General features: G+C 43.8%; 1 protein-coding gene across 4 annotated transcripts in view; it reads left to right on the top strand.

Annotated features, from left to right (window-relative positions):
• The window catches only part of Tdrkh (tudor and KH domain containing), a 28,732-nt gene extending 4,142 nt beyond the window's left edge, over positions 1-24,590 (top strand). For 2 of the 4 annotated variants that reach the window (XM_045138409.1, XM_045138411.1), the window contains exons 2-13: positions 11,435-11,581; positions 12,816-12,922; positions 14,637-14,826; positions 15,822-15,961; positions 16,061-16,382; positions 21,132-21,292; positions 21,432-21,604; positions 21,793-21,857; positions 22,135-22,289; positions 22,479-22,580; positions 23,230-23,326; positions 23,462-24,590. In XM_045138409.1, coding sequence (XP_044994344.1) covers positions 11,458-11,581; positions 12,816-12,922; positions 14,637-14,826; positions 15,822-15,961; positions 16,061-16,382; positions 21,132-21,292; positions 21,432-21,604; positions 21,793-21,857; positions 22,135-22,289; positions 22,479-22,580; positions 23,230-23,326; positions 23,462-23,514 — 1,689 coding nt within the window. In that variant the 5' untranslated portion in view covers positions 11,435-11,457 and the 3' untranslated portion in view covers positions 23,515-24,590. Of the gene's footprint in view, positions 1-10,982; positions 11,037-11,434; positions 11,582-12,815; positions 12,923-14,636; positions 14,827-15,821; positions 15,962-16,060; positions 16,383-21,131; positions 21,293-21,431; positions 21,605-21,792; positions 21,858-22,134; positions 22,290-22,478; positions 22,581-23,229; positions 23,327-23,461 lie in introns of those variants that run through there. The other 2 variants (XM_004667166.2, XM_045138410.1) reach the window with 2 other exon arrangements.

Here is a 24,590-nt window from a genome sequence, read left to right as displayed (position 1 = left end):
GTGCATCTGGAGTGTGTTTGCAATGGCTAGAGGCCTTGGTGTGCCCATTCTTTCTATCTGCCTCTTCCTCCCTCTCCCCCTCCCTCCCCTCTCTCTCAAATAAAAAATATATTTTTTTTAAAAAGCTGAATTTGGGAGGGCTCAGTGTTAAAGATGCTTGCAAAGTCTGATGACTGGGGTTCAGTTCCCCATTTCCCATATAAAGCGAGCTGCATAAAGCAGTGCATGTGTTTGGAGTTTGTTTGCAATGGCAAGAGGCCCTGGTATGCCCAAACACACACACACCCCCTCCCTCTCTTCCTCCCTTCTTCTCTCTGCCCCCCCCTTTGAAGTAAATAAAAATATTTTTCCAAAAATGAAAAACAGGCTGGGGATATGGGTCAGCACTTAAAGGCACTTGCTTGCAAAGCCTGCAAGCCCAGGTTCAGTTCCCTGATAGCCAGGTAAAGCCAGATGTACAAAGTGGCACATGCATCTGAAATTTTTTTTTGCAGTGGCTAGAGGTCCTGGTGTATACATTATTTAAAAAAAACTAAGAGTGCCAGGTGTGGTGACACACGCCTTTAATCCCAGCACTCAGGAGACAGAGGTAAGAGGATCACCATGACTTTGAGGCCACCCTGAGAAGACTACATAGTGAATTCCAGGTCAGCCTGAGCTAGAGAGTGAGACCCTACCTTGAAAACCAAAAAAAAAAGCTAAGAGTGAAGAGACCATTTTTCTCTGAAGTTGATTCTCAGTCTCTAAAGTGATATACTGGATCTACTAGGTAATTATCCCAAATAAGACACTTGAAAAGAATTGCCACTGAGCATGGTTTTGCACACCTTTAGTCCCAGCACTCAGGAGGCAGAGATAGGGGATTGCCATGAATTCAGGGTCACCCTGAGACTACATAGTGAATTCCAGGTCAGCCTAGACTACAATGAAACCCTACCTCAAAAAAAAAAAAAAAAAAGTTTTCAAGGTAGTAAAAATAGAGGCTATGTTTTTTTTTTTTTTTTCTTCAGTCCATGAGTTTGGTCAAGAGGGTAAATTAAATTTGTTTAAAACTACTAGCTATAATAAAAAGACTTGGAGCACACTCTAACCTATTGCTGTTGTCCACCTCATGTCGGCCAGGAGGTGATGACCACCCTCTGCTCATGTTGCCATTTTCTGTCATCATGGAGCTTCCCCTCAAGCCTATAAGCCAAAATAAACCTCTTTTCCCACAAGCTGCTCTTGGTTGGGTGATTTTTGCCATCAATTCAAACCTGACTGCAACAGTAAAGTGGTACTGAAGAGTGAGGTTGCTGCTAGACACCTGACTCTGAGGCTTTGGCCTTTTGGAGCTGATTTCAAGAGGAACATGGAAGGATTTGAAACCTTGGCCTAAGAGATACCTTGCAGTGCTCTAAGTACAGCATGATGGACTATTCTGGTCAGAGGTGAAAGACCTGAATGCAGTAGGAACTATGGACTGAGTTTTGGCTTATGAGGCTGAGAAAGAGCTTTGCCTGGACTGGGCTACAAGCAGTTTGTGTGAGAGGCTTGCTGTTATGCCCATGTCCTGAGAAGTTGTGCAGGGTTGCACTGTGTAGAAATGGACTGGTGTGTGCAGAGGGTTATACACAGAATGAAATCTTTGAGCTGAAACTGCTTCCATTCAGCTGCAGTTGTATGATAGATTACAGCTGGTCTACATGGAGGAGGTTTTCAGTTCAGCTCCAGCAGGATTTCTCACTGACCTTGCAGCCCAAGTCCTCAGCAATATCATCTATTCCTGGTGGGAAACCAAGGGCCTTGGCAATGGCCTATAATGTTTTGGGGGCATCAGGGACCTCCCCTGGCCAACGACTCACTGGAAGGTATCCCATCCTTGGCACTAAAAATTTTCTAGTAACAATATATGGCTCCTGAGTGTTCCATTGAACAAAAAAGTAGGTTTCCATATGACTTACTTATATCCTCTTAGATTTTGATTAGCCCTCCCTCCACCTTTCCTTTACTCACTCTCTTCCCCTGACCTCATTTAGTCCTTTTCACCCCCATTAATCTGTTCTACTTACATATATACAATATCATCCTATTAAGTACCCCCCTCCCTTCCTTTCTATTCCCTTTATATCTCCTTTCTAGCTTACTGGCCTCTGCTACTGAATTTTCTTCCTACTCACATAGAAGTCCGATCATCTGTAGCTAGGATCCACATATGAGAGGGAACATGTGACATTTGGCTTTCTGGGCCTTGGTTACCTCGCTAAGTATAATAATTTCCAGATCCATCCATTTTCCTGCAGATTTCATAACTTCATTTTTCTCCATTGTGTAAATGTGCCATATCTTCATTGTCCACTCATCAGTTGAGGGACATCTAGGCTGGTTCCATTTTCCAACTATTGTGAATTGAGCGGCAGTAAACGTGGTTGAGCAAGTATCTCTAAGGTAATGAGATGAGTCCATAGGATATATGCCTAGGAGTACTATAGCTGGGTCATATGGTAGATCTATTTTTAGCTGTCTTAGGAACCTCCACACTGATTTCCACAATGGCTGGACCAGATTGCATTCCCACCAACAGTGTAAGCAGGGCTCCTTTTTTTCCACATCCTTGCCAGCATTTACGGTCATTTGTTTTCATGATGGTAGCCAATCTGATAGGAGTGAGATGGAATCTCAACGTAGTGTTAATCTGCATTTCCTTGATGACTAGGGACGTAAAACATTTTTTTAGATGCTTATATGCCATTCGTATTTCTTCTTCTGAGAACTCTCTATTTAATTCCATAGCCCATTTTTTAATTGGCTTGTTTGATTTCTTATTTAATTTTTTGAGTTCTTTGTATATCCTAGATATTAATCCTCTATCAGATGTATAGCTGGCAAAGATTTTTTTCCCATTCTGTAGGTTGCCTCTTTGCTTTATTCACAGTGTCCTTTGCCGTACAAAATCTTTGTAATTTCATGAGAGGACCCAGCAGTTAATCTGTGGTTTTATTGCCTGAGCAATTGGAGTTATATTCAGAAAGTCTTTTCCAAGACCAGTATGTTGAAGGGTTTCCCCTACTTTTTCCTCTAGCAGTTTCAGAGTTTCAGGTCTGATGTTAAGGCCTTTGATCCATTTGTACTTAATTCTTGTGCATTTAGAGAGAGAAGAATCTGTTTTCATCCTTCTACGGGTACATATCCAGTTTTCCCAGCACTATTTGCTGAAAAGGCTGTCTTTTCTCCAATGAGTATTTTTGGCATTTTTGTCGATGATCAGGTGGCTATAGCTACCTGGACTTCCACCTGGATCCTCTATTCTGTTCCATTGACCTACATGTCTGCTTTTGTGCCAGTACCATGCTGTTCATGTTACTATGGCTATGTAATATAGGTTAAAATCAGGTCTGGTGATACTACCAGCCTTATTTTTGTTGCACACAATTGTTTTAGATATTCAGGGTTTTTTGTGCCTCCAAATGAATTACTGGATTGTTTTTTCTATTGCCGTGAAGAATGCCATTGGAATTTTGATGGGGATTGCCTTAAATGTGCAGATTGCTTTTGGTAAGATTGCCATTTTCACAATATTGATTCTTCTGATCCAAGAACAAGGTATGTCTTTCCATTTCCTAGTGTCTTCTGCAATTTCTCACTTGAGTATTTTAAAGTCTTCATTGTAGAGATCCTTCACTTCCTTGGTTAGGTTTGTTCCAAGGTACTTTATTTTTGATGAAATTGTGAATTGGAGTGATTCTCTGATTTCATCCTCTGTTTGTTGTTAGAATAGGAAGGCTACTTATTTCTGTGTATTTATTATGTGTCCTGCTACATGGCAATAGGTGTTTATCAGCTCTAACAGTTTGCTGTTAGAGTCTTTAGGCTCCTTTATGTATAGAATCATGTCATCTGCAAATAATGATAACTTAATCTCTTCCTTTCCAGTTTGTGTCCCTTTTATGTGTCTCTTGCCTTATTGCTATGGCTAAGGATTTCCAGTACTATATTAAATAAAAGTGGGGACAGTGGACACCCTTGTCTTGTTTCTGATTTTAGTTGAAAAGCTTCAAGTTTTTCTCCATTTAGTATTATATTGGCTGTAGGTTTGTCACAAATAGCCTTTATTATGTTAAGATGTGTTCCTTCTCTTTCCAGTCTCTGTAGAACTTTCATCATGAAGGGATGTTGGATCTTGTTAATTTATCTGCATCTAATAAGATGATCATGTGATTTTTGTTCCTCAGTCCATTTATATAGTGTATTACATTTATCAATTTGCATATGTTGAACCATCCCTGCATCTCTGGGATAAAGCCTACTTGATCAGAGTGAATGATCTTTCTGATATATTCTTGTATTCTGATTGCCAGTATTTTGTTGAGAATTTTTGCATCTATGTTCATGAGGGAGATTGGTCTATAATTTTCTTTGTTTGTTTGTTTCTTTTTTTTTTTTTTTTTTTTTTTTTGGTTTGGCTTTTTTAAAGTAGAAGACCAGGTAGTAGATATAATACAGTCCAACAAAGAGAAAGACAAACTAATAGGAAAGTATGAATGGGAATTTTAAGATATTCAGGAAACTATGAAAAGATCAAACATAAGAATTCAGGGTATAGTAGAAGGAGAAGAATTTCTCTCCACAGGCATAGTAGGAGTGTTTAACAAAATCCAGCTCAGGCTGACCTGGAATTCACTCTGTAGTCTCAGGGTGGCCTTGAACCCTCAGTGATCCTCCTACCTCTGCCTCTAAGTGCTGGGATTTAAAGGCGTGTGCCATGCCCGCTTTGTAATTTTCTTTTTTTGTTCTATCTTTGTTGAGTAATCTGCTGGGTTTGCCTTTGTATGTGACTTGATTTTTCTCTCTAACTGATTTCAATAACTTTTCTTTGGTTTGTATGTTTGGTAGTTTAATTGTAATATGATGAGAAGAGGTTCTTTCCAGGTTTTGTGTTTGTTGTTCTAAAAGCTTCCTGTATCTGCATTGGCATCTCCCAATTTGGGGGAAGTTTTCTTCTATGATTTTGTTAAACACTCCTACTATATGCCTTTGGAGTGAAATTCTTCTACTATATCAAAATATCTCAAATTTCCCATTCATACTTTCCTATTAGTTTGTCTTTCTCTTTGTTGGACTGTATCAAATCTACTACCTGGTCTTCTAGTTTAAATATTCTGTTCTCTCCTTCATCCATTCTACTGGTGAGATTTTCTACACAGTTGTGTTGTTTTTTTTTTAAATTTCACTGACTGTGTTCTTCATTGTTAGTATTTCTGACTGTTTTTTCTTTGTTATTTCTATTTCCTTGTTTAAGTCTTGTATTGCCCTCCTTATTTCATTAAATTGGTTTACTGTGTCTTTGATTCTTTTGATTTCCTCAAACATATTTATAATCATTCTTTTGTAATCTTCCTCAGGCATTTCCTCTAAATCATTCTCACTGGAGGTCATTTCTGTTGCATTTTACTTTTTGGTAGATTTATATTGTCTTGATTTTTTTTTTGTAGCAAGTTTTGCATCTTGGATTAATTTAATGTTTGGGTTTTCTAATTATCTGCATTATTATTAGATTTATCTGTCAGTCTGATGTTACATATCTTCAGGGGAGGTGCTTAAGGTGCTAGGTGTGGCTCTTAAGACTTTCAGAGTAACCACAAGTGACCCTAGGTGTTGGGTTTGCCTCCTATGAGAGTATTCAAGTAGGCTGAGTGGAACAAAATATAGGCAGATGCTAAAATTTAACTAAAAAAGTGTACACATTCAATGAAAAACAGTACGGAGTGTTTATGCAAGAGTAGGTATTATGACAACCAGATCCTCTAGCAAAGTCACAGTTTTAGGATGTGTTTCCCCACACCCTTAGTCCTGTCAGCTGGGAGGCTAAGATTTCTGGTCTGTAGAGGATTCCAAGTCAATTTGTGACCAATTGAGACCCTTCCCTAACGAATGACAGAAGAGGAAACAAAGCCACTATAAATCGGGAAGCAACAAATGACAAGCTTATTTAAGAATGGCCAATCTAACCATCCATTACATTTAACATATAATTAACCTGACATGGAAGATGAAATTAGCACTTCCGATTCAAGCCTATATGCCAGGATTATTTGGCAGGTACTGACCTGGTGTAATCCCAGTTACTGCTTGGGATGGTGTTGGTCTCAGTTATGGTGTGTGCCCGCTTGTGTCCCTCTTTGCTGCACTGTGGGCTCAGGTAGGCCGGCTGGGTCTCTGGATCTCTGCTCTGATCACCTGTGCTGGGTCTGTGTAGGTGAGCTCCCTTTTCCCGTCTCTGGTGCTTGCTGGCGCTTGTGCTGGCAGGTGGCAGAGGGGAGGCTGTGGATGGTGGCTGAAGTTTTCCCACTGGTCCTCTTCCTCACAAGCCGCTCCTCCATTCTTCCCTGCAGTCCTCCCTTCACGTCTCTTGAGTTTGCGAGCAGGCCCGGGTGAATGGAGAATCCCCTCACCTGGCTTCTCCTGCGGCTCAGGCCGAGCCTGGCAGCTGTGGCCACCGCTGCTGGAGCCGCTTCTGCCTGCTTCTGTGGACTGTAGACGCTCTGGGTCTCTTCTACTTCTCTGCTACAGTTGACATTTTATACTCCTCACTTTTGTTCAATAATTTTTTTTAAATTTTTATTTATTTATTTAAGAGAGAGAGAAAATGGCCATGCCAGGGCCTCCAGCCACTGTAAACAAACTCCAGATGCATGTGCCCCCTTGTGTATCTGGCTAACGTGGGTCCTAGGGAATTGAGCCTGGAACCGGGGTCCTTAGGCTTCACAGGCAAGCGTGCTAAGCCATCTCTCCAGCCCACTCCTCACTTTTTAGTAGAAGAGTGTATTTTGCTGGGTGTGGGTGGTTTTTTTTTTTTGTTGTTGTTGTTGTTGTTGTTTGTTTGTTTTTGGCTTTTTCTCCCGTAGGCTGCTTTGGTGTGATTCCTATACCACCATCTTAACAGGAAGTCAAATTAGACTCTTGAAGAGGCCAAGTGCCCAAGGAGTGTCCTGTTCTTCAAAGTTTGCTTTATTCCCCCCTGGATTAACAAATTGGCACCAACCTGGTATTGTGGAGTGTAAGAAATGCAGGAGAGAGACCATCATTGAGTTTGCAACGTGGTTCTGTGTTTTGGAAATAGCTATGGGCAGTGTGAATCAGTTTTGCTGGATGCCTGCATGGAGACCCCATGAGGCCATGAGGATGAATAGTGGGTTGCAGTGGAGATCCAGTGGAGATGCCAGGACCACAAGATGGCTGCTAAGGAGAGCTGCCGGCCCTGGATGACGTTTTCCAGGACTGTGAGTAGCCTAGCTGGAGGGGCAGAATTGGAACTCCAGAGACTTGTTGCTGGTTAGAATTACTGGATTTGGAGATTTGTCGCTGGCTAGAGTTGTTGGACTTGAAGCTACAGAATTTGATGTTTGCCCTGGTTGTTTTCAGTCTTGTATTGACTGAATATTTGCTATGCCCAATGCCATCTTTTGCAGTGTGTGTGTTTATTCTGTGCCATTATGGGTTTGGCGGGGGGATTTTTTGGCATTATGGCTCAGTTAAAAGACCTTGGCTTATGGGGATGTTTGAACATCATTAGGATTGACAAAACTATGGGGACTTTTAAAGTTGGATTGAAAGGATTGTATTTTTTATCATGTGTGGTTATCAGTTTATGGGGGCCAGAGGTGGAATGTGGTGGTTTGATTTACCCATAAACTTAGGTATTCTGAATGCTAGTTTCCCCAGCTGATGGCAATTGGAAATTGAAGCCTTCTGGAGGGAGTGTATTGTTAGGGGTGGGCTTATGGGTTATATAGCCAGTTTTCCTGTGCCAATGTTTGGCACACTCTGCTATTGCTATTGTCCACCTTAGGTTGGCGAGTGGGTGATGTCCACTGTCTGCTCATGCCATTGTTCCCCCTGCCATCATGGAGCTTCCCCTCGAGTCTGTAAGCCCAAACAAACCATTTTTCCTCACAAAAAAAAACACATGAAAATATATATATAAAGCCGGAGAGATGCCTTGGTAGTTAGACAATTGCAAAGCCTGATGGCCTGGGTTCAGTTTCCCCAGTACCAGATGCACAGAGTGGTGCTTGTGTCTGGAGTTCCTTTGCAAAGGCAGATGGTTCTGGTGCACCCATTCTGTCTCTCACTTTCCCTCTCCCTCCCCCCCTTTTTCCCCTCTCCTTGCAAATAATTATTTTAGGACAACATTTAAAAATCTATGGCAAACTTCTCATAGTTCTCTGGAGGTCTTCACTCTCACATGGCCAGTAAAGCTCTCTGAGGTCAAGATGCAAGGGCTTCTATAATGTGTGCATTTTTTGTGGTACTGGAACTGAGTACCCTGAGCCTAGCCACACAGGCACTCTCGCACTGAGCTAGATCCCCAGCATGCCGGTGTGTCTGTTGTGAATTCTGGTAGTTTGTGTGAGAGTGGTAAGGAAGAAAATCCACCTCTAATCCTGCCTGGGTGTCCTCTTCATGAGGTATCCACATTGAGTCTCCCTTCCTTCATTTTTTTCCTTCTAGATTTTCAGGGGAAGCACATTTGTTGTAGCAGCATCCTCTGTTAATGAATAGTGTTTTAGCCTTACTAGAATAAAATATTGGGATAAACTAGTTACTTTCAACGTGAAGACATTTTATTGCCACTATTTAGGCTAAATTGGAGAGTAAGTTATATTCTTACATTTAAGCAGTTATCATTAAAAGCCACATGCCAAGTGTGATGGTGCACACCTTTAATCCCAGCACTTGGGAGGCAGAGGTAGGAGGATCACCATGAGTTCAAGGCCAGCCTGAGACTACAGAGTGAATTCCAGGTCAGCCTGGACTAGAGTGAGACCCTATCTCGAAAAACCAAAAAAAGCCACCTTATGTTTACATTTGTTTCGGTTTAGTTTTATTTCTTTGAGGCAGTATCTCACTATGTAATCCAGACTGGTCTTCAACTCTGAATCCTCCTGCCCCCTCCTCTCAAATGCTAGGATTACAGGGAAGCCACCATGCCCTGCCACAGTGTGTTTTGTTCTACTAACTAGATGCAATATCTGAAAGTAGGCTCTGTTTTTTTATTATCTATAATTTTCTACCAGTGTTTATTAATTTTGTGTTATAACATACATGTGTGTGACATGGGATATGCGTGCTAGGTAGATACGCATGTAGTAGATGCTGATGGGGCGCCTCATGTACATGCCCACATAGGCCAAAGGAGAATGTTAGGTGCCCCCTTTCGTTCACCTCCCTGGCTTTCCTTAGGGTGCAGTCTCTCTCTAATCCTGGAGCTTGTCTTTGTGCGCGCGCCCCAGTGGTGCTCTGCTCTCTGCTCCCCATAGGACCGAGTTTATAGACATGCATGGCCATGCCCAGCTGTTTATATGGGTGCTGGGAGAATCAAATTCAGGTGGTCTTAGCCCCCAGTCCTCTTGATTGATTGGAAAGTGCACTGAACTGCAGGGCCATCTCTCCAGCCCCTAATAGTTTTTGAATTGAAATTCATCAAAATAAGAATAAAAACAAGTACTGGGCTAGAGAGATGACTCAGCAGGTAAGGTGCTTGCCTGCAAAGGCTTAGGGACCCAATTTCAGTTCTCTAGTACCCACATAAAGCCAGATTCATAATGTGGTACATGTGTCTAGAGTTTGTTTACAGTGAATAGAGGCCCTGGCATGCCCTTTCTCCTCCCCCTCTCTTTTCTATTTGCCTCTTTCGCAAATAAAATAAAATATTTGAAAGAAATAACCCAAGTACTTTTACCCTGAGAGTTTTGGTAAAAAGAAGGTTGAACAGAGACTTCTGATATCACTTTAAAAGATTTTTTTTTTTCCCAAGGTAGTGTCTCGCTTAAGCCCAGGGCTACAGTGAGATCCTACCTTGAGGGGGAAATAAAAAAGAATACAATTGTTAAGGACACTAGGCTAAGAAGACAGAAGTGACATGTCAGAGAACATGTAACTACATCCTATTCCCCTCCCAAAGGTGGGATAAAAGTAAGAGACTATCAGCCAGGCATAGTGACATAGGCCTTTAATTCTAGCACTTGGGAGGCATAGGTAGGAGGATTACCATGAGTTTTGAGTCCACCCTGGAACTACACAGTGAATTCCAGGCCAGCCTGGGCTAAAGTGACAGACCATACCTCAAAAAAAAAAAAAGAAAAAGAGAGAAAATATGAGGTTATGAGGATGGCAGAAGATCAGATTACAAAATATATTTCTTTTTTTTTATTTTTTAATTTTTATTAACATTTTCCATTATTATAAAATATATCCCATGGTGATTCCCTCCCTCCCCACCCCCACACTTTCCCATTTGAAATTCTATTCTCCATCATATTACCTCAAAATATATTTCTTTTAAAAAATTATAAAGACATATTCTTTTTCAAAGTATTTATTTGCAAGGACCTTGCCACTGCAAAAGAAATTCCAAATGCATGCACCACTTTGTACACCTGGCTCTACATGAGTACTGGTAAATCGAAACTGGGCTAGTAGGCTTTGCAACTGCACGCCTTTAACCATTGAGCCATCCCCCAGCCCTGAAGTTTTGTTTTTTGTTTATTTGTTTGGTTGTTGGCTGGTTTTGGTTTTGGTTTTCGAGGTAAGGTCTCACTTTAGCCTAGGCTGACCTGGAATTCACTATGTAGTCTCAGGGTGGCCTCGAACTCATGGCGATCCTCCTACCTCTGCCTCCCAAGGACTGGGATTAAAGGTCTGTGCCACCATGCCCGGCTAAAGTTTTTATTGTGTGTGTGCGCGCGCGCTCACACACACATGTCAGTGTCATGGTCTCTTGGCACAGCAAATGAATGTGTGGGTTGCTGGGGTTTAACCCAGGCTGGCAGGCTTTGCAAGCAAGTACCTTTCACAGCTGAGCCATCTCTCAGCCCTCACAAAGTATCTTTCTTGCCATTGAGAGATTTACATTTAGGCAACCATGAACAAGTAAGAGGAAGTTTCTTCATTCAACAAATTATTATTGACCAGATTTTTTGTCCTTTGAGGCAGGCTCTCAACTTTAGCCCAGGTTGGCCTTGAGCTGCCAGTGATCCTCCTTCCTAGTGCTGGGGGTAAGTGTGAGCCACCATACCTGGTTTTGACCCAATTTTTTGTTATTTGCAAGCGGGGGGGGGGGGGGGGGAGAGAATATGGGTGTGCCGGGAAGGGGAAAAGGGAGGAGAGAATGAGTATGGGCATGCCAGGGCCTCTTGCCACATGCAAATGAACTCCAGACACATGAGCCACTTTGTGCATCTGGTTTTACATGGGTACTGGGGAACTCAGGCCTTGCAAGCCAGTGCCTTTAACCGCTGAGCCATCTCCCTGCCCTAAAGTAGATGTGGAGACCCCTGGGGCTCTTAAACCGAAAAGTAGACAGTAGTGTTCTTTTAAGTACAGCGCGCCCTCACGCTTCTGCTACCAGACACGCGGCGGCTGAAAGCTCCCCTCTCCTTGGTGCGCATTTCAGGATGCAAGTCAACACAGCAGAAAATGTCCACTGAGCAGGCTCCATGGACCAGTCTGTCCACTATTCAGAAGATAGCTTTGGGCCTTGGGATCCCAGCAAGTGCAGCAGTCGCCTATATCCTGTACCGCAGGTACAGGGAAAGCAGAGGTATGTGAACCCCTTGCTTGTCTGCAAAAGTATCCACCTGTCCTTCTTTGTTAAATTGAAATGAAAGCTCTCCTAAAGAGTATCAACCAGTGTTGTTTAAGACAGAATTGGCTTTCTGTGAGGAATCTTTGACTGAAAATATGTAAATTTCTTCTTTTAGGCTATTGGGAAGTTACTCTAGGAAGTATCCTTATTTTATAACATCATTGATCTGTTCACCTTAAGCAAAATCAATGTGGTTTTTTTGCCCCAAGGTAGGGTCTCTAGTTCAGGTCGATCTGGAATTCACCAACTCAGGCTGGCTTCGAACTCTTGCTGATTCTCCTACCTCTGCCTCTGGAGTGCTGGGATTAAAAGCATATGCCTCTACACCGGCCTTTCTTTTTTTTGGGGGGGGGCGGGGGTAGGGTTTCACTCTAACTCAGGCCGACCTGGAATTTACTACGTAGTCTTAGGATGGCCTCAAAGTCACAGGGATACTTTGTGGGGGCTGAGAGATGGCTCAGCTGTGAAAGGTACTACCTCTGCCTCGTAAGTGCTGGGATTTAAAGGTGCACATCACCATGCTCAGTTTATTTTAGTTTTTTGAGACAAGGTCTCTCCTAGCCCAGACTGACCTAGAACTCACTCTGTAACCCCAGGCTGGCCTTGAATTCATGGTAATCCTTCTACCTCAGCTTTCTGAGTGCTAGGATTAAAGGCATGTGTCACCACACCTGGATTATACTCTTATTTATATGTTTCTTTCTCTAGAAATCAGGAGAAGATAGACCACAGGCTATAGAGAATGGGCCCTAGAGAAGTAACTAGTGTAAAAATAGGTCAGGTTTTGAGATTGATGAATGCGTCAGATGGCATTTGGCCTTCATGGTTCTCCAGGAGTCATGTCTTAGAAAAAATAGCTTGCTCAAAACCTAGAACATTTCCTTTACAAAATCTGCTTTTTCCTTGCCCTCTGAAATGGTGTCCCAGAGAAGATGCCCAATGAACTTTGGAGGGCAGACGCTGGGATTAAACTTGGCCTGGTGCAAACCATGTGCAGTACTCTGTCACTGAGCTGTTTCCCAGCTCTGGTCTTGTGGGCCCCATTCCCACTCAGATGATACTGGTTCTATTCTTGAGCTCCACAGCCTGTCTCCTGCATCAGTGTCTCTTTAACAGCCAGGTTCAGGGACAGGGTAATAATAGCTTTGGTTTATTTTAAGTCTGATCTAATGAGCTATGATCTGTGCAGAAGAGAGACTGACATTTGTTGGAGAAGACGACATTGAGATAGAGATGCGGGTTCCGCAGGATGCTGTGAAGCTCATCATTGGCCGACAGGGAGCCAATATTAAACAGGTAAGTGTGGGAACAGGCAGCGGCGTTCACAGGCATCAGTTCTCTTTACTGACTTCTTGTTTCCTTCCTGTGACTACACAGCACAAAATACCCATGCCATGTGTTGTCATTGTCTTCTCGATGCTGCAGTGAAGCACCCAACCAAAAGCAGTGTATGGGAGAAAAGTTTGTTGGTTTTTTTTTTTTTTTTTTGGAGGGGGGCGTGAGTCTTGTTTTGGCTTATAGTCTCAAGGGGAAGCTCCATGATAGCAGGAGAAAGCATGGCATGAGCAGAGGCTGAACATCACCTCTCCTGCAGCAGGTAGAATGTAGCAGGAGAGGGAGCCAAGCTCTGGCAGAGGGGAGCTGCCTGTAACACCCAGCAACCCACCTCCTCTAGCAAGGCTCTACCTCCCTCATTACATTGGGAACCAAGCATTCAGCACACAGGAGTTTATATAGGGGGTACATCTGACTCAACACCACACTGTGTGAGTGTGTGTTTATAGACATACCTATCTATATATTTCTAGCATGTGTATAGAATGTGTGTGATGTGTGTGTGGCAAATGCCTGTATGTGTGTAGATGGTGTCCACCACAGGCAGAGGCTAGAGGAGAACATCAGGTGTCCCCTGCCACTTATCCACGTTTCCTTGAGACAGTCTCACTCAACCTGGAGCTGCTGGTGTGCGTGTGTGTGTGTGTGTGTTAGTCATCCCCAGAAATTTTCCTCTACTGTCCCATGGATTGGGGTTACAGATATGCCTGGCCATGTCCAATATTTTACATGCGTACTGGGAATCAAACTAAGATGGTCTTAGGCCCTCATGCTTGCGTGGCAAGCAGTCTTAACCTGCTGAGTTATCTCCAGCCCCTTTATTATTTTGTTTATTTATTTATTATTTATTTGAGGGAGAAGGTGCACACCAGGGCACACTCTTGCCACTGCACGCAAGCTCTAGATGCATGCTCCACTTTGTGCAACTGGGTTTATGTGGTTACTGGGGAATTGAACCTGGATGGCAGACGCTTTGCATGCAAGCACCTTTAACCACTAAGCCATCTAGCTTTCCAGGTCCCTATGTGTATTTTTAAAAGAAAAAATGCAGAACATTTTTAGCTAGCTGCATTATTTTTCTCCTGGAGATAAGTACTTCTCCATAGAGAATGGAAGACTAAACTGATTTTGGTGGATTTATTTATTTCTGAAGAGAGAGAAAGGGAGAGGGAGAATGAGCACTCCATGGCCTTGTGCCATTGCAAATGTACTCCAGACACATGTGCCCCCTCACTAACTCAGAGTAAAAAAAAAAAAAGCTATCATCTTCCATTGTCCAGCTAAAGTGTCAAGAAAACAAAATTTTTGGACTAGGAATGTAGCTCAAATGGTAGAACACTTACAACATAGCATTCATGAAGACCTGGGTTTGCTCCCTAGCATCACAAAAAAAAGAAAGAAAAATCTTTGATTTGCTAATGTAAATAAAAGCAGGGAGAGAAAGGGTTGTGAAACACACAGAAAAATGGTCTTGAATCAACTGCTGTTTTAGATTAGCATGGTCACTCATGTCTGTCCCTAAGTTCAAGAAAATGAGGGCTGTTCATAGCATCTTGGTTTAGCTGAGGCTTCTGGTCAACTCTGTTGACCAACAGGGTTTGTTTCAGAGTATCTTTAGTGAGGCCCAGCCTCAACCTCTTGTGGAGTGTACAAGCGCGTCTCCTTTGCTCTGCAGCTGCGGAAACAGACAGGTGCTCGGATTGATGTGGACACCGAAGATGTAGGCGATGAGCGAGTACTGCTTATCAGTGGTTTTCCTGTTCAGGTGTGCAACGCCAAAGCAGCCATCCACCAGATCCTGACAGAGAATACCCCAGTGTTTGAACAGCTCTCAGTCCCTCAGAGATCTGTGGGCAGAATCATAGGTACCACTGGATGGCCTCCTCTGCTGTTTCCTTCTCTTCTTTACCTCTCATGCTTGCCCAGGGGGTCTTCCTGGTCCCCTCCCCTTCACCTTCTGGGGTGGGGAGAAATGTAGATCCTTTACATTCTTAGAGAACCGCTGGGGAAAGCAAAACCCATTACTTCAAGAAATTGTGTGGTATTGATTTTTTTTAATTTATTTGCCTGTGGGGTAGGGTGCACTGGGGCCACTTAATGCTACAAACATGTGTCAGGCACATGTGCCACTGTTGTATCCAGCTTTATGTGGGTGCTGGGAGTTTGAACCCGGACTAGCAGGTTTTGCTAAACCATCCTCCCATTCTCCCTGATGTGCAAATTTTTTTTGTTTTGTTTGTTTGTTTTCCTTTTTGTTTTGTTTTTTGTTTGTTTTGGTTTTTTCAGGTAGGGTCTCACTCTAGCCCAGGCTGACCTGGAATTCACTCTGTAGTCTCAGGGTGGCCTTGAACTCACAGCCATCCTCCACACCCAGCTAAACAAATGTTGTAATTAAAGGAGTGTGCACCACCACGCCCAGCTCCTGATCTGAAATGTATAAATACATCCCATACAATCCCAGATAGGGCTCCAGGGGTGCTGGCTGTGCTTTTCCCTGGATCATTCCTTAGTGCTGCTGTTAGAGAAGTGTCCTGTCCTCAGCCCGTGGTTCTGATACCCTGTAGCATGGCTTCTGAGAGGCTGAGGGTGTGAAGTGTAGCCTTTCTGAGTAGCCAAAAAGTAAAAATAATATGCTTCACCTTGCCAAAGCAGAGTGTAAATGAAATGGTTCCACAAGAGCCCTCTAATTCTCTTGCTACAGTCATGATTTGAGTAGCTTCTGATTTTCATTCAGTGTCTTCTGTTCAGTTTGTATGGGAGTGATGAGCTGTCTTTTCCTAGTGTGTACAGAAGAGTGATTTCTCTGTAGTGAAATTTGGCCAGGAAGAAAGAACGGGTTTTTATGTATTGCTCAATGTAGGGAGAGGCGGTGAGACAATTAGATCCATCTGTAAGGCCTCTGGAGCCAAAATCACGTGTGACAAAGAATCAGAGGGAACACTACTACTATCAAGACTTATAAAGATCTCGGGGACACAGAAGGAGGTGGCAGCAGCCAAGGCAAGTAACTGGCAGACTGGCTAAGAACAAGAAGAACCCCGTTCCCCAGACTGTCAGTATTTGCCTATGTAGAAATAATCCCTGCTCTTTTCCCCACAGCATCTAATACTGGAGAAAGTCTCAGAAGATGAAGAACTTCGGAAGAGAATTGCCCATTCTGCAGAAACCAGAGTCCCACGCAAGCAGCCAATCAGTGTGAGAAGGGATGTGACTGAGCCAGGTGGAGCTGGAGAAGCAGCAGGTTCATGGAAGAGCACCAGTGCTAGCCTGGGCAGGACTGCACCCCTGGAGGTTCCTGCCCACAGGGGAGGTGGTGACATGGCTGTTGTGGGACCGAATGAAGCTTCCTGGGAGAAGCCTAATGATGACAGTTTCCAGAAGTCTGGAGCCCAAACCAGTCCAGAGACATCCATGTTTGAAAGTATGTAACAAAGAAACCCATTAACCATATGAAAAGAGAAAAATGCAGAGTTAACTGACCCAAAATAAGCAATTTAAAAATTCTATTTGGGGGCTAGAGAGATGGTTTAGCTGTTGAGGCGCTTGCCTGCGAAGCCTAAGGATCCATATTCGACTCTCCAGATCCCACGTAAGCCAGACACACAAAGATGAAGCAAGCCCAAGGTCACACATGCCCAGTAGGTGGTGCAAACATCTGGCATTTGATTTCAGTGGCTGAGGCCCTGGTGTGCCAGTTCTTTCTCTTTCTGTCTCTCTAAAAAAATAAATGAATCTTTTTAAAATTCTATTTTTATGACTTGTAAGTCTATCATCATAGATACTACATTTCTGGTAATATTTTACTTAGGTTAATACCAAGCTAAAACTAATAATAGCTTTCTGAGAATAAGCCAAATAATGATGAAGGAAAATAAGATAGGAATTTGCTGTCACAAAAAATTAACTTGAATAATACATCAACTAATTGATTCTTTCAATTCTTTCTCCAGCCATACGTATAAAAATATTTTATGTGTGAGCAGAGAGAGAGAATGGGCTCTCTATGGCTGCAAGATAAACCTTTTTATATAAGCAAATCCTCAGCATGATTTTTGCTTTTGTTTTTTGTGTGTGGAGGTAGGGTCTCACTCTAGCCCAGGCTGACCCTGAACTCACATCAGTCCTCCTACCACTGCCTCCCAAGTGCTGGGATTAAAGGTGTATGCTGCCACATCCAGCTTAAATTTTTTTATTATTATTTATTTATTTAAGTGAGACAGAGAGAGAGAAAATGAATGGGCATGCCAGGGTCTCCAGCCATTGCAAATGAACTCCAGATGCATGCATCACTTTGTGCATCAGGCTTTGTATGTGTATTGGGGGATGGAACCCAGGTCACTAGTCTTTGCAGGCAAGCTCCTTAACCACTGAGTCATCTCTCTAATCCTAAATGTTATGTTGGTTTTTTTTTTTTTGTTTGTTTTTGTTTTTTTTTTAATGAGAGAGAATTGGCACATCAGGGCTTTCAGCCACTGCAGTTGAACTCCAGGTGCATGTGTGACCTTTTGCCCATGTGTGATCTTGCACGCTGTGTCACCTTGTGTATTTAGCTTACATGGGATCTGGGGAGTCAAATATGGATCTTTAGGCTTAATGATTTTAATTACATTTGGGGCTATAGAGATGGCTTAGCAGTTAAGGAGCTTGCCTGCAAAGTCAAAGGACCCAGGTTCAATTCCCCAGGACCCATGTTAGTCAGATTCACAAGAGGACGCATGCGTCTGGAGTTTATTTTCAGTGACTGGAGACCCTCGTGTGCCCATTCTCTCTTTCTCTGTCAAATAAGTAAATAAAAATAAAATATTTTTTTTCTTTTTTTTTTAATTTTTATTTTCATTTTTTAAATTTCTTTTTAATTTTTTTATTAGCATTTTCCATGATTATAAAAAAAATCCCATGTTAATTCCCTCCCCCCCACTTTCTCCTTTGAAATTCCATTCTCCATCATATTACCTCTCCATCACAATCATTGTAATTACATATATACAATATCAACCTATTAAGTACCCTCCTCCCTTCCTTTCTCTTCCCTTTTATGTCTCCTTTTTAACTTACTGGCCTCTGCTACTAAGTTTTTTCCTTCTCACGCAGAAGCCGTCATCTGTAGCTAGGATCCACATATGAGAGAGAACATGTGGCGCTTGGCTTTCTGGGCCTGGGTTACCTCACTTTGTATAATCCTTTCCAGGTCCATCCATTTTTCTGCAACTTTCATAACTTCATTTTTCTTTACCGCTGAGTAGAACTCCATTGTATAAATGTGCCACATCTTCATTATCCACTCATCAGTTGAGGGACATCTAGGCTGGTTCCATTTCCCAGCTATTATAAATTGAGCAGCAATAAACATGGTTGAGCATGTACTTCTAAGGAAATGAGATGATTCCTTTGGATATATGCCTAGGAGTGCTATAGCTGGGTCAGATGGTAGATCAATCTTTAGCTGTTTTAGGAACCTCCACACTGTTTTCCACAATGGCTGGACCAGATTGCATTCCCACCAGCAGTATAGAAGGGTTCCTCTTTTTCCACATCCCCGCCAACATTTATGATCATTTGTTTTCATGATGGTGGCCAATCTGACAGGAGTGAGATGGAATCTCAGTGCATCTCAATGTAGTTTTAATCTGCATTTCCCTGATGACTAGTGACGTAGAACATTTTTTTTAGATGCTTATATGCCATTCGTATTTCTTCCTTTGAGAATGCTCTATTTAGCTCCATAGCCCATTTTTTGATTGACTTGTTTGATTCCTTATTATTTAACTTTTTGAGTTCTTTGTATATCCTAGATATTAATCCTCTATCAGATATATAGCTGGCGAGGATTTTTTCCCATTCTGTAGGTTGCCTCTTTGCTGAAAATAAAATATATTTTTAAAAAATCATTAAGGAAGCTGGGCATGGTGGTGTAAGCCTTTAATCACAGCACTTGGGAGGCAGAGGTTAGGAGGATCGCCACGAGTTCAAGGCCACCCTGAGACTACATAGTGAATTCCAGGTCAGCCTGGGCTACAGTGAGACCCTATCTCGAAAAAACAAACAAAAAAAAGGACCAGAGAGATGGCTCGGTGTGTAAGTGTGCTCCTCCTGTGCAAGCAAGAGGACCTGAGCGGGGCCTGAAATGGCCTGAGTTCACATCTCCACAATCCACATAAACAGCTGGGGTGTGGCCACACGTGCCTATAATCCCAGTTCTGCAAAGGGGAGCAGAAACCAGGAAATCACCCGGGCTGGAGAAAAGCAGCTCCAGTATCAGTCAGAGACTCCGGCTCAAACAAAACCGAAGAGCAATGGAGCCACACACCCAACATGGTCCAGCCACTGCAGGCAAGTTCCTCCTGCCTCAGGTGAGTGCACGAGGCAAGCACAAGGGCCCGCACGTGTGCACATACCACACACCGTGTCACACAGACAAGCAAAAGGAAGTCACTCAAAAATGAAAGGACTGAGCTGGAAAGACGGCTTAGTGGTTAAGGCGCTTGCCTGCAAAGCCAAAGGACCCTGGTTTGACTCCCCAGGATCCACATAAGCCAGATATACAAGGTGGCGCATGTGTCTAGAGTTCATTTGCAGTGGCTGGAGGCCCTGGCGCACCCATTCTCTGTCTCTCCCCCTCTTTATCAAATAAACAAAAATTAAAATAAATACTAAAAAGAATGAAAGGACTATGAGCTTCCTCTTCTGTACGAAGGTGCTGCCATGGACGGGGAGACTCAGAGCCTCTAAGCTCGTGGGCTTGTCCAGGGTCACATTATGAATCTGCTATAATGGAATCTTGAACATGCCAAATTGGGGTTTTTGTTTGTTTAAAAATATATATATTGTTTGCCAGGCGTGGTGTTGCATGCCTTTAATTCCAGCACTCAGGAAGCAGAGGTAGGAAGATCACCATAGTTCCAGGCTACCCTGAGACTACATAGTGAATTCCAGGTCAGCCTTGGCTAGAATGAAACCCTACCTCAGGAAAAAAATTTTTTTTATATACATACATATGTGATTGTTTTATTTATTTATTTGCAAGTAGGAGGAGAGAGAAAGAACGGGCATGCCAGGGCCTCTTGCTACTGCAAACAAACTCCAAATGCATGTGCCACGTTGTGTATCTGGCTTTATGTGGATACTGGGGAATTGAACCCAGAACAGCAAGCTTTGCAAGCAAGCACATTTAACCACTGAGCTGTCTCCTCAGCCCCCCAAATTGTGTTTTTTTTTCCAAGGTAGGATTTCACTCTAGCCCAGGCTGACCTGGAACTCACTATGTAATCTCAGGGTACCCTCAAACTCATGGTGATCCTCCTACTTCTGTCTCCTTAGTGCTGGGATAAAAGGCATGTGCCACCATACCTGGCCCAAATTGCTTTTTATTGATCCTTCTACGACTAAAAGATGAGGATTTGGGCCTTGAGGGATGGCTTAGCGGTTAAGGCATTTGCTTGCAAAGCCAGAGGACCCAGGTTTGATTCTCCAGGACCCATGTTACCCAGATGCACAAGGGGGCACATACGTCTGGAGTTCATTAGCAGTGGCTGGAAGCCCTGGTGTGCCCATTTTCTTTCTCTCTCTCTCCCCCCTACTTTCTCTGCCAAATAAATAAATATAAAACATTTTTTTAAAAAGATGAGGATTTGCCTGTGTTATAATTAGTGACTGGTTTGAGTACATTACATGTAACAGTATAAACTATTGTTAGTTATACAGAAATGAGCTTGATGTGATAGCACACACCTTTCATCCCAGCACTTGGGAGGCAGAGGTAGGAGGACCACTGTGATTGTGAGGCCAGCTTGGGCTACAGTGAGAGCCTACCTGGAAAAAAAAAATCAAAGAGATGACTCAGCAATTAAGGCGCTTGCTTGCAAAGCCTGACAGCCTGGGTTCTATTCCCCAGGACCCACGTAAGCCAGTTGCACAAAGTGGAGCGTGCACCTGGAGTTTGTTTGCAGTAGCAGGAGGCCCTGACATGCCCATTCATTCTCTCTGTCCTTGCGACTAAATAAAAATATATTTAAATGAAATGGTGAACAGACATTTGTGTCTCACTTCTCTGATGCAGTCTCCCCATTCCAACTAAAGATGGAGGGGTGGGGGAAATTGCTCCATGGGTAAAGGTGCTTGCTTTGCAACTGAAGATTGTTCTGATTGTCCGTCGTCTTTTTCCTGTGCTCAGTCCCCAGTCCTGACTTCAGTTTCCATGCTGATGAGTACCTTGAAGTGTATGTGTCGGCTTCTGAGCACCCTAACCACTTCTGGATCCAGATCATTGGCTCCCGCAGCCTGCAGCTGGACAAGCTCGTGAGTGAGATGACCCAGCATTACGAGAACAGTCTGGTGAGTGATGCGGGGACCGGGCTGCATGGGGCATATCTTTTTCATTGTAATATATTCTCTTCTTTTTTTCTGTGAGGTAACTGGTCTGGTATTCCCTATTGGTTAACTACCCCTCCTGATTCCTCATCTGCACGTACAGCCTGAAGATCTGACTGTGCACGTAGGAGACATTGTAGCAGCACCGTTGTCTACAAATGGTTCCTGGTATCGAGCCCGGATCCTTGGCACCTTGGAGAATGGGAACTTGGACCTTTACTTTGTTGACTTCGGCGACAATGGAGAGTGCCCACTAAAGGACCTCCGGGCCCTTAGGTAAGTACAGAGTGGAACCTGCTGGAATGAATCCCAGCTCTTGACTCAGCCCTAGCCATAGAAGTGGTGAGCTTCCAAGTTGGGGACTTGGAAAGGAAGCTGTGTACAGAGAGCTGGTTGATTCCCTCCTCACACTAGATCAGGCCCTTCTGGCTCTGGAATTCTAACTTGAGTTTGTTTTACTTTAGGAGTGACTTCCTGAGCCTTCCATTTCAAGCAATAGAATGTAGTCTGGCGCGCATCGCCCCCTCAGGTAAATCAGTCATGCCAGCCGCTGACTTTATCTCAAAATAGTCATTTTCATATAGCTCATGGGAAGGAAGCATTCTTAGGTTGCCTGCTTGGAAGTGGGGGCTCGGGTGTCTTTTCCTGCACTAGACTGCAGCATACTGAAACCTGCTTGGCAGTCAGACGTAAACCCGCCAGGGAAGAGCATAAATGCCTTCCTAAGTAGAAAGGGGCAATACCCCACCCTGCAGCCCTGCCTCCTTGTGAGGCGCCCACTCCCCCAACTGAAAATCTCCTCCCAGGTGAGCAGTGGGAAGAGGAAGCTTTAGATGAGTTTGACAGGCTCGCCCACTGCGCTGACTGGAAGCCCCTGGTGGCCAAAATCTCCAGCTATGTCCAGACGGGGATCTCAACTTGGCCGAAGGTCTACTTATATGATACCAGCAACAATGGGAAGGTAAGGGGGAGGTGGACACGCTGACCAGCTGCGTTTCTGGAGCCCTGACCTGACGACGACAGCTTGGGAAGGGCCCGCGCGCCGTCCAGCACGTGAACGGCTTCAGTAGCTCCGGCTCCCCCGCCCCATTTCTGTCTAGTTTCCTCCTTATGAATAGAACATCATTCTCTTTCCATTTTTCCTTCTCAGAAACTCGACATTGGCCTAGAATTAGTTCGTAAAGGATTCGCAGTTGAGCTTCCTGAGGACACTGAAGAAGACAGAACTGCCCCGGATATGTTGAAGGGCGTGGTGAGTCACTGTCGTCATGTAGGGTGTTTCTTCCAGGAAAACCAAGTGCTTGGAGGCACAATGAGAGCTTCTAGTTAGAACAATTCAGTAACCTCAGTGAATTGAAGCTTGTGCCATCCTGGGAACCTTTATGTTCATTTTTCCAAACTTCTTAGAAAAGGCTGATCAAGCTGGGCTTAGCGGTGCACGCCTTTAATCCCAGCACTCAGGAGGCAGTGGTAGGAGGACCACCATGAGTTCAAGGCCATGCTGGGACTACATAGTGAATTTCATCAGCTGAGCCTGGACTAGAGTGAGACCCTACCTTGAAAAATCCAGAAAGGAAAGAAAAGGCTAATAGCCCAGCCTGTTGGCACACAGCTTTAATCCCAGCACTCTAGAGGCAGAGGTAAGGATTACTGTGAGTTCAAGGCCACCCTGAGACTAGACTACATAGTGAATTTCAGGTCAGCCTGGGTTAGAGCAAGATCCTACCTCAAAAAACCAAAAAAAGAAAAGAAAAGAAAAAAAAAAAGAAAAGGCTGGTCATTGTGTCCCTGTGAGCAGCCTCATTCTAACACAGTCTTAACCAGGTCCTGTGAACAAAAGGGCAGAGGAGCCTCCCCTCACCCTCAGTCTGATGTTCTTCCTCACACTCTCATACCCTTAGGCCACAGAAACAGATGCTTCTCTGGCCAGCATGCTCACTGAATCCAGAAGGAGCCCTGAAGAAATACCACGTACCCTGTCCTGCCTCAGCTTATCAGGTATTCGCAGTGGTGTGTCTTCTACAACATATGTGGGGAGGTTACCTCTTCTCAATCTTCAGACTGGGGAGCTTTTCCCCATTGGACACGGTTGAGGGCGCCTGCCAGAGCAGCATTCCCCTTTTTGCTTCACAGAAGCTGCTTCCATGTCTGGTGATGATAACCTTGAAGATGATGACTTGTTTTGAAGCGTGGGCTTGAGCTGCTGTATCACCCATCAGCGTGCTGTGTGAGTGGAGCTGTCATCTCTCTTAGAGGCAGGGAAGTGACAGGTTGACAACAGGACCTTCTTCCCTGTGCCCTTTGTCCTTTCTCTACAGCTGCTTTGCTGCAGCTTAACTTGCTCTCAGAGCCTGGAAGTTTCTTGGCTTTTTGTGTCTTTGGCAGGATTTGGTGACTGGAGAGAGGAGTGTATGATAGAGATTCCTGATTCCTTTATTACACACATGGTCTGGCTTGCTGTGGATCAGCCCATTTTCTCCATCCACTGAACTACCAAAGAGTAAATGTGACAGAGACACATACATCCCTTCGCTTCACTCCTCTGACGCCGCCCTCATCTTCCCTGTGTCTGAATGCTGCTGAATCAGGCTCACTCCCCTCTGCGGTCCAGTGCACGTCACTGCTGGGCTGGAAAACAGCCAAAGTTTAGGATTTGGAAGGAATGGTTCTGCAGGCTTCTGACTCACTTTATCAGGTGACTGTGGTTATGGGAAGTGATTGGTAGGCTCAAAGACTGCAGTTGAGTCAGGAGGCAAAGGCAAAAGAAATCAACATAAATATATTGAAAGGCTTTGGGAGGTGGAAAAAGAAAACCACCTCCCAGTCTCAAATCCTTAAGTCATTGGAAAAAGTGCTCCAGCTCTGCCTCTGCTGCGAATGTTGTTTAACCATGCAAGTAGGAGGAGAGAAGCATCTTGGGAAGTATTTCAGTTGCTAGTGCAGTGCCTGTGTGGACACGCACACACCTAACAAGGAGAAGCACAAACAGAGTTCCCAGGCTGGTTGTGGTGGTGCACGCCTTTAATCCCAGCACTCAGGAGGCAGAGGTAGCAGGATCACCATGAGTTCAAAGCCACCCTGAGACTACATAGTGAATTCCAGGTCAGCCTGGGCCAGAGTGAGACCCTACCTCTGGAGGAAAAGAAAATGTGTAGTTCTGTTTAAATCATTTGGGGGATTGTTTGATGAATAAAGTTCTCAAAAAAAAAAAAAAAATTAAGACCAAATGCTCATTGAGTCACAAAGTGGAAGTAGAACTACA

This window comes from Jaculus jaculus, chromosome 19 (assembly GCF_020740685.1).
Source record: "Jaculus jaculus isolate mJacJac1 chromosome 19, mJacJac1.mat.Y.cur, whole genome shotgun sequence".
Taxonomy (NCBI): Eukaryota; Metazoa; Chordata; class Mammalia; order Rodentia; family Dipodidae; genus Jaculus; species Jaculus jaculus.
The sequence above is the reverse complement of the archived record's forward strand: the minus strand, read 5'-3'. Positions and strand labels throughout refer to the sequence as shown.